We start from the raw sequence: 10,616 nt of genomic DNA, 5'->3' as shown, positions 1-10,616 counted from the left end.
CACATCCCCTACATTGGAAGCATGGAGTCTTAACCAATGGACCACTGGAGGAGTCCCAAAGTCTATCTTCTTTAAGTCATGGAGGGATATGCCCTATCTCTTCAGTTAAAATCTTTAAGCATCCCCTATAATTCATTAGAGATTAACATATAACACGCTGCTGAATAAATGTCTCTTAAGGACCATGACCACTGTCAGAGTCAACATTTCCTCCTCTGGCTTCATTCGTCAGGAAGGTCTTCACTGAGTTCTCTGTCCAAACTTCAATCATGAAACTGAAGCATGAAGTCAGAATTCAGAAGATATGTCATAAGGTAGTGAAAATAAGGAACCGAGCTTAAAGAAGAACAAGCGTACATAACTGTCACAGAATAGACTCACGAAAGGCACAACTATCTCTGGATACAGTAAGAAATACTTATGATCATTGTGATCACTGCGAGGAAGTGAAAAGAGCCCTCGCCTACAGGAGAAAATTCTATTTCCAGTCCATCATTAATGCAAGTAGGACCCACAAGGAGCTGGCGGGCATCAGTCTCACTGTACAAAGCAGGTGTCCTTCCTGGCTGGGCAGCGCCCAGGCCATTCCAGTTGGTGAATATTTGGATGTCACCCCTGAGTATAACCAATAACTCAAGGCCAACATAATGGAAATGTTTTGCTATAAATTTCACTCCTTCCTAATTTGATTCTTTTCTAGTCCCCATTACAGTCATTTAAAAATTCACTATTTGGGGGAGTTCCCTGGTGGTCCAGTGGTTACAACTCTGTAATTTCACTGCAATGGCCCAGGTTCCATCCCTGGTCAGGGAACTAAGATCTTAAAAGCTGCACAGTGTGACCAAAAATAACAATAAAAAATGTCCGTACTCCTTTCACAATCCTATCTCGTTCCCAGTACCTAGGATAGTCCCTGACAAGCACTCATTGACAGTTTACTGAATGTCCCATGAATAAATCTGACTCTTCACTTATCCTTTTAGTTTAGAAAGAAAACAGAATCCCTCTATGTTCTTTATCTGTTTCCCAAATTTGTTGATATCACTTTTTTTTTTTTTTTCCTTAGAAGGTGTCTGAATTTCCTTTCTCCATCAATGGTTTTATCCCATCTTCAGCCATAAAATTATTCAAGAGTCCCCACGATAAACACCTTCTCTGAGCTCTGCCCCGTCTTACTTTCCTTCCTTCTCCTCTAATCTGCACTAGTCTACACACACTTCGTCTCCGTTCCTGTCCTAACCACACCTCAGCCATGCTCAACACTTTTCTCCCAGCACCACTTCCCTGAGAAGACTGAAATATCAGAAGCAGCCCATTAATTGCCAAGTCCTCCCATGTCTTTTCAGCCTTCATCTTACCCCATCTCTCCATGGCATCTGTCACTGGTGACCACCTTCTCCTTGCCATCCCTGGCTTCCATCTTGTTTCTCTCAGCACCCCTCCTCTGCCTTTCTGGATTTCTACCCCCCCGCCCCCCCCGGATCCTCTCATGTAAACTGAGACCAAGGAAGGGGGACAGCAGGTAAAAAGGCTGCTTGCAGAGGAGGGGAGGATGGTAGAGCTGAGGGAAAGGCTGGACAAATTGGCTGGAACAGTGGACACAGCTCTGAGACTGTATCAAGGAGGTCAGACTTTAAGTGGAATACTTGTTGAAAGGTTTGTAAAGCCATGGCTTATAGTCAAGAATTAAATACATCTAGGCATTAAGAAGACAAAAAATCTGGAATGAGCTGAACAAGAAAGGATGCTCTGAAGGACCTAGAAATTATTATATTAAATGAAGTAATTCAGACAGAGAAAGGCAAATATCATATGCTATCACTCATGTGGAATCTAATTTTTTAAAATTATACAAATGAACTTTACAAAACAGAAAGAAGACTCTCAGATTTCAAAAACACACTTACAGTTACCCAAGAGGAAACATGTTGGAGAAAGATAAATTAGGAGCTTGGGATTAGCACACACAACCCTCTCTATATAAAACAGCTAACAGACAAGGACCTACTGTTGAGGGAACGCTACTCAATATTGTGTAACAAGCTGTATGCGTGAAGAACCGGAAAAAGAGTGGAAATATGTATATGTGTAACTGAATTGCTTTGTCGTACACCTGAAACTAACACAACACTGTAAATCAACTACACTCCACAAAAAAATAAAGAAAACAGTGTGCTCACCACTGTGCCAGCCAAGGGATCGTAGAACCGCTCCAGGAGCTGGACGACCGTGCTCTTCCCGCAGCCGCTGCTGCCCACCAGGGCCAGCGTCTGGCCCTTCTTCACCTCCAGGCTCAGCCCCCGAAGCACTGGGATGTCTGGTCGAGTGGGGTAGTTGAACACGACTTCATTAAATGCCACATTTCCTTCCATTGTACTCTAAAATCAGGACAATAACAGTACATTTGATTGTTGCAATCCTGAAAACTGACTTTAGAGCCAACCCTCTGGGCCAACCAAGCTTCAGTTGAAACTGCTAGAAAGTAATACAGATCTAAAAGGGGCAGTGTTTCCACAGCATGTCTCATTAACACAATACAAATGTGATGACCCAAAGCTATAACAGAATAACCTACACATAATAAAACCTGATTCGCAGGATTTGTGTATAAAATGGGCAGTATTCCTATATCCCTGTGGCTTTGTTATATAAAAGTACTAGATGTTAACATGTATCAATATTATCAGCATTTATTAAAATGAACCCATGATCAAAAAAGTTTTATTTTACTACCAGCAAGTAAAAGCACAGCTTTTATTAAACTTCCACATAGAATACATTCATTCATCAGTTAGGAGCAGATCACAGAATCAAAACATGAAACTGACCGGCTTTAGGCCTTCTGTGCTGTAGCTGTCGATCAGAGGAATTTTTTCAATGATATTGATGACGTGGGCCGCTGACACCTTGGCCTTGGCGTAGTCAGGAGCAAATGAACTGACCTGTCCCACAGCCATGGCACCAAAGACAATAGCTGAGAACACTCTGCCAACAACAAAGACAAAACGCGTCAAGAGTTAACGACTGCAATGCCAAAAGCGTGACACGTCTACAACCTGAGAGCGCTGCCGCGACGAATCACAACACATTAGTAAAAAAATAAAACAACCGCTTCCTTATAAGTTCATATCAGTGTGGCTACCTGATTGCAAAATCACCCCCTGCTTCATCTCTCTTTGGGTTTGCGCCTTCTTATAATGTGACCTTGCAGCTTCTCCATGGAAGAAGTGGCATTTGTCTTCCTACCCTTGGAATCTGGGTTGGCCTTGGGACTTGCTCTGGCCAACAGGATGTGGTGGAAGTGACGGTTTCCAGCTCCAAGCCTATGACTCAGGGGGCCTTGCGTGCTCCTGTCTCTCTCATTCTGCCACAACCACAACCCCGGCTGGCCTGCTGCAGGACAAGGCACAGACAGAAGAGTGTCGTGTGGGCCCAGCCAACCAGCCCACTGCTCACTGCACACACGCGTGAGCCCAGCTGAGATCTACTCTGCCTAGCCCAGATCAGCAGAACTGCCTGGCTGACCCACAGACTTAAGCACCAAGAACAAATGCTCACGACTGTACATTCCTGGGGATAGTAGGTGGCTGTCTTGCAGCAGTATCTGTGGCCATCGATAATGGATACAGGCAGTTTTGCTGAAATTGGATCAGAGCCTTAGAAAACCCGTGAGCCATGCAGCAAACAAGAGAGTTCCTTAAACAGCCAGATAGTGTGCTGCTCTCAAGAAGCACTGAGTTCTTTTTGGGTTTTTTTTGGCCATGCTGCAGCTTCTGAGATCTTAGTTCCCCCTAGGGATCCAAGCCAGGCCACAGTACTGAAAGCAACCGAGTCCTAACCACTGGACCACCAAGGAAGTCCCTGCATCACCATTCTTAATCTACAACATGAGAATTATAGCAGCTTCAAGTCGGGAAGGACTTCACAGGATGTCCAGTCCAGCTCTCCAAGTTTGTGCCAGGGCACACACCCCAAGCCAGCTCCCACCCTTTGTTTTAGGAAGGAGGAAGTTTGCTGGAGGAAGCCTTTTGTTAAAAAGTTCCTTTTCAAATCAAAGAGAAATGTACATCTTTTTGCCTAATACTGCCCTTCAAAGAACTGGAATTATTATTTAAAAAGCCCTTTGCATCTTTGGTAACTCCTTTTACTCCCAACATTCCAGCTGCCCTTCTCTGGACACATTGATCAAAATGTCTTTTTAAATAGTGGGCCTAGAACCGATACAACATTGGGGATCTTCCCAGGATAATACCGTGAGTCCATCAGGTCCGTTTCTTTGGGCTCTATGCCTGAGCTCACGGAGCACCCAGCGCTGTTTCTAAACACCTCTGAACAAATCACTCAGATGGTTCATGTGGTCTTCTTATCTAGACCTGCCTGTGGGATCTTTTTCAAACAGATGGCTCTTCAGACAGGTCTCCCCTATCTCCTACTCAGAAGACTGATTTTCCGAATCTAACAATCCAAGAGTCTGCAACTCCCATCAGTTGAATACCTTAACCTCAGAGTAAAGCACTAATTTGGATTCTCTGGTGACTCAGACGGTAAAGAGTCTGCCTGCAATTTGGGAGACCTGAGTTCAATCACTGGGTCCAGAAGATCCCCTGGAGAAGGAAATGGCAACCCGCTCCAGTATTCTTGCCTGGAAAATCCCATGGACAGAGAAGCCTGGTGGGCTACAGTCCATAGGATCGCAAAGAATCGGACACGACTGAGCGACTACACTTTCATTTTTAAAGCAATAATTATCATATAATTATCTAATCAAAGCACCAATACCAGCGATGCCTGAATACAATCTTTTGGTCATAGTTACAAAGAGCACCTGCATATCCTCTGTCAGATAGAGGCTGAGTGGAAATTTTACAGTCTTCTGTTGGGGTCATCCTGAGAACCTGGAATGCACGCACAAATCGATGTCTAAGTAGGGTGTAAATATTATACTGACACACACTTCCAAGTTTCAGTGATGCTGGTCTAAATGTAAACCTGTGTCACCACTGACTATGGTATGCTATCCAAGGGCAGCTCAGACATCACCAAATCAAGACACTCAGAAAAATTACACTCACTTTTCACTACCAAACCACATATTTTAGTTTAACTGTATATTCAGTATTTTAGAAGGAAGTCCAGGCATGTCTTCTGACTCAGGTACAGTCTTCTGCATTTCACGGTGGTGAGCCAGATATTCCCATAGGGCTTTCCTTTTTCATGCCTCAATTTCTCCAGCTCTTACCTTCTAATTCCTTTTATCAAGCAAAGCAAATGTATCCTAGAATATTCCAGGACTCCCAGAACAGTGCTCCACATCTATTCTTTAGCTGCCCTGTTCAGAATCTTGTCAAAGGAACCAGGTACTTGACTCTGGGCGAGGCTTCTTCCCAAACACCCAGGCCTGCTGAAAACCCCTTGCTGAATCACAACCCCACCTAGCCATGGATATGAGAAGGTCAAATGTGTGAATCAGTACTGGGGAGAAGGGCAGATACCAATTCCCCAGCTGAAATGGGATGCTTTCAGAGTAACACACGGAGACTCAGAGGCAAAATGTCATGTTCTCAATCACCAAAATCTCTTCATGAAGCTTCACAGTAAGGCTTCCTATCCAGGCATGAAGCACATGCAGCTTGGTTTCATCTCTAGAGCCCGACTGTCAACAGCCCATACTTACAAGAGAACATCCTGAAACTCCATGATGCCCTGAGCTACTAAGTAGGCACCAAACCGGAAACAGCCAGCATAGGAGAAATACATCACTGCCTGGGTGATGGAAAATGCAATTCCAAAGATATGTGCTTTCCTCAAAGAGTTTCTGAAAAGAAGACATTCTGACATTTACTTGACTTTCATTTCTCAGTCCTTAAAACATAATCTTTGATGTGTTAGCAGTAGGGGATGGTAGCATAGCAGACAAAGTGGGTTTCATTTCCAAAACACTAAGTTTGGTCCTCACATCTCCACTTCAACGGAGAACTAACCACACCTCGAAGTGTTGAGGTCAAGGTAAAATAAGCCAAGGACAAGAAGAACAGTTTGTTAGGGGTTAATGCACTCCGTCCCTTTCCCCCCACCCGTGGACATGTAACATGTATATACTCTACACTGAACAAACGCTCAGCACATGTTGACCCAACACCCATAATAAGCTGCAGGGACGTGAAGGGCCACGCAGAGGTGCCAGGTGTGTTCTTGTCCTTGGGGACTCAGGAGTTGAGTTTGGCCTTCTGGTTAAAGTAATTTTCCTGAAAACAAACCTGATGATTGAAAAACTCCCCATACTCCCCTCCTAATCGTCAGTGGCTATTACCTGTATGGTCCCTGCAAACTCTGGGCATACATGTATTCAAACCTCTCCTCCCGAGTCAAAGAAACAACAGTCCGGAAGTTTTCTATTGCTTCGGTGGCAATCTGTAACAGAGAACACTTCGTCACTAAAGGTACAAAAGCCAACAGTGATAATGAATTGGAATTCCACTAAAGAGATTAATATTATATATTCAGTTCAGTTCAGTTCTGTTGCTCAGTCTTGTCTGACTCTTTGCAACCCCATGAATCGCAGCACGCCAGGCCTCCCTGTCCATAACCAACTCCCAGAGTTTACTCAAACTCATGTCTATCGAGTTGGTGATGCCATCCAGCCATCTCATCCACTGTTGTCTCCTTCTCCTCCTACCCACAATCCCTCCCAGCATAAGGGTCTTCAATGAGTCAACTCTTCACATCAGGTGGCCAAAGTATCAGAGTTTCAGCTTTAGCATCAGTCCTTCCAATGAACACCCAGGACTGATCTCCTTTAGGATGGACTGGTTGGATCTCCTTGCAGTCCAAGGGACTCTCAAGAGTCTTCTCCAACACCACAGTTCAAAAGCATCAATTCTTCGGCACTCAGCTTTCTTCACAGTCCAACACCACATCCATACACGACCACTGGAAAAACCATAGCCTTGCCTAGGTGGACCTTTGTTGGCAAACTAATGTCTGCTTTTTAATATGCTATCTAGGTTGGTCATAACTTTGCTTCCAAGGAGTAAGCGTCTTTTAATTTCATGGCTGCAATCACCATCTGCAGTGATTTTGGAGCCTCCCAAAATAAAGTCTGACACTGTTTCCACTGTTTCCCCATCTATTTCCCATGAAGTGATGGGATTTATTATGATCTCTGAGTTTCTTTGCTATGGAAAGAGATACTAAGTAAATTATCAAATTGAGTTTTAGATCTGGAAAGAACATGAGCTAATTTAAACTCCTCATTGCAGAGATTCTCAAGTGTCAACAGAAGAAGGCCCTTACCTAAAGCCACATAGCTTAACAGAAGCAAAAGTAACCTGAGAACTCAGTATTTTACCTCTATTGAAGTGCTCTTTCTTCTATGATGGTCACATTTTAAGTTTATAATTATTATATATAAATTATTACAATATCATTATAATTGCTATTATTAAAAACATATAATGTAATGTTTATATTTTTCTCTGCATAACTGTCATTTGAGACAACTAAAGAATTTTTGGAAAACATTGAAAAGATAAAGAAGGTAATGAAATAAACAGTGATATCATTGTGATTATTAATAAAAATTAAGCAAAAGTTTCAAAAAAAAAAGAAGGTAATGAAAAGTTAAATATTGGTGTATTTTACATAATAGCTTACATGCTGTTATTTTCTAAAAATATACCTGTTTAACAAAATTAGGCTAAAGTTCTATGTTTGGCTTTACAGCCTTATTTTTTACTTTAACAAATATCTAGAGCCTTTTCCAAGGTTATTAAATATATATATATTAACAATGGGTTGTTTAAAGGCCCACTCAACAAAGCTTTTACTGAACAAAGTTTTCAATTCTTATTAAAAAGAATGCTGTGGATGGAGAAATATACCGTGTTCATGGATTGGAAGAATCAATATTGTCAAAATGACTATACTACCCAAAGCAATCTATAAATTCAATGCAATCCCTATCAAGCCACCAATGGTATTTTTCACAGAACTAGAACAAATAATTTCACAATTTGTATGGAAATACAAAAAACCTCGAATAGGCAAAGTAATCTTGAGAAAGAAGAATGGATCTGGAGGAATCAACCTGCCTGACTTCAGAATCTACTACAAAGCCACAGTCATCAAGACAGTATGGTACTGGCACAAAGACAGAAATATAGATCAATGGAACAGAATAGAAAGCCCAGAGATAAATCCACGAACCTATGGACACCTTATCTTCGACAAAGGAGGCAAGGATATACAATGGAAAAAAGACAACCTCTTTAACAAGTGGTGCTGGGAAAACTGGTCAACCACTTGTAAAAGAATGAAACTAGAACACTTTCTAACACCATACACAAAAATAAACTCAAAATGGATTAAAGATCTAAATGTAAGACCAGAAACTATAAAACTCTTAGAGGAGAACATAGGCAAAACACTCTCCGACATAAATCACAGCAAGATCCTCTATGACCCACCTCCCAGAATATTGGAAATAAAAGCAAAACTAAACAAATGGGACCTAATGAAACTTAAAAGCTTTTGCACTACAAAGGAAACTATAAGCAAGGTGAAAAGACAGCCCTCAGATTGAGAGAAAATAATAGCAAATGAAGAAACAAAGGATTAATTTCAAAAATACACGAGCAACTCCTGCAGCTCAATTCCAGAAAAATGAATGACCCAATCCAAAAATAGGCCAAAGAACTAAACAGACATTTCTCCAAAGAAGACATACAGATGGCTCACAAACACATGAAAAGATGCTCCACATCACTCATTATCAGAGAAATGCAAATCAAAACCACAATGAGGTACCATTACACGCCAGTCAGGATGGCTGCTATCCAAAAGTCTACAAGCAATAAATGCTGGAGAGGGTGTGGAGAAAAGGGAACCCTCTTACACTGTTGGTGGAAATGCAAACTAGTACAGCCACTGTGGAGAACAGTGTGGAGATTTTTTAAAAAACTGGAAATAGAACTGCCATATGACCCAGCAATCCCATTTCTGGGCATACACACTGAGGAAACCAGATCTGAAAGAGACACGTGCACCCCAATGTTTATCGCAGCACTGTTTATAATAGCCAGGACATGGAAGCAACCTAGATGCCCATCAGCAGATGAATGGATAAGGAAGCTGTGGTACATATACACAATGGAATATTACTCAGCCATTTAAAAGAAGTCATTTGAATCAGTTCTAATGAGATGGATGAAACTGGAGCCCATTATACAGAGTGAAGTAAGCCAGAAAGATAAAGAACATTACAGCATACTAACACATATATATGGAATTTAGAAAGATGGTAACAATAACCCTATATGCAAAACAGAAAAAGAGACACAGATGTACAGAACAGACTTTTGGACTCTGTGGGAGAAGGCGAGGGTGGGATGTTTCAAGAGAACAGCATCAAACATGTATATTATCTAGGGTGAAACAGATCACCAGCCCAGGTTGGATGCATGAGACAAGTGCTCGGGCCTGGTGCACTGGGAAGACCCAGAGGGATTGGGTGGAGAGGGAGGAGGGAGGGGGGATCGGGATGGGGAACACATGTAAATCCATGGCTGATTCATGTCAATGTATGACAAAAACCATGACAATATTGTAAAGTAATTAGCCTCCAACTAATAAAAATGAATGGAAAAAAAAAAAAAGAATGAGGTGAAAACATCCTTGCACATTTATGTGCCTATTAAATTATTCTCTTAGATATTCTTAAAAGTGAATAAACAAAGTCAAAGAAAATAAACTAATTTTTAAGGAGTATAGTACATATTAACAATTTGTTTTCCAGAAAGTTTCTATCATTTGATTACGTTTTAGTTGAAAGTTAACTTCCAAAAAGGCTATCTCATTAGACCAAATACATCATTTACCACCTTTTAGAGTCTGGGTAAAAAGGCTATAGAAAATACAGAAAACACTAGTGTACAACACAAAATGATATTTCAGCCTGCTTCAGCGTGGGACCTTAAAACATCTCTCTGTCTTGTTCTCGTCATCTTTAAAATGAGGATAGACAAGAGGGTCTCTGAAGTCCCTTTTAACTCTAATTTTAAGACAAATAATTTTTAGATTGTAAGTCTAAATTATAAATCACTAAAAGAAATTATCCATATTAAGATGTTCCTCCTTTCTCTGGCCTCTTCCCTGGTCAGAACTGACTCTAATACAGACAAATTCAATTATATGAGAGTGATTTATGGCACAAAAATCACAATTCCAAAATCTCACTTATTCTTTACTGAATCCTACACCAATACCTAACTTCAAAGATAATAGTGAATATTTGATAGGACATTGTTGGTTTTAAAGACTAATGCAAAAGGCTACTAGAAGAAAGAAATTAATACCATATTCTTAAAAACAAAAAAAGTATTTTAAAAATAAAGTTAAAAATATTATATTCTGACCCAGCAGGCCAACAAGACTGAATCAAGTTTACCATAAGCTACTAACAAACACAGGGAAATGTCCAGATTCAATTTATGTTAAAATATTTTATGCAATTATTTACATATTATAAAAATTACACTTATTTTAGAAAATACTAACAGTGCAGAAAATAAAAAGAGGAAAAAATCTACCTCCAGTCAAACCCTCAGAGTTAATTGTTG

The 10,616-nt window shown here is 40.9% G+C and overlaps 1 protein-coding gene across 1 annotated transcript in view; it reads right to left on the bottom strand.

The window, feature by feature from the left end:
* The window catches only part of LOC122438222 (ATP-dependent translocase ABCB1-like), a 114,321-nt gene that overhangs the window by 9,472 nt on the left and 94,233 nt on the right, over window positions 1-10,616 (bottom strand). The window contains exons 22-25 of the mRNA XM_043462856.1: window positions 6,311-6,411; window positions 5,675-5,815; window positions 2,829-2,985; window positions 2,181-2,378 (exon numbers count right to left, since the gene is read on the bottom strand). Coding sequence (XP_043318791.1) covers window positions 2,181-2,378; window positions 2,829-2,985; window positions 5,675-5,815; window positions 6,311-6,411 — 597 coding nt within the window. The remainder of the gene's footprint in view (window positions 1-2,180; window positions 2,379-2,828; window positions 2,986-5,674; window positions 5,816-6,310; window positions 6,412-10,616) is intronic.

The sequence above is a fragment of the Cervus canadensis genome, chromosome 3, assembly GCF_019320065.1.
Source record: "Cervus canadensis isolate Bull #8, Minnesota chromosome 3, ASM1932006v1, whole genome shotgun sequence".
NCBI classification, from domain to species: domain Eukaryota; kingdom Metazoa; phylum Chordata; class Mammalia; order Artiodactyla; family Cervidae; genus Cervus; species Cervus canadensis.
This window is presented reverse-complemented; position numbering and strand designations above follow the sequence as displayed.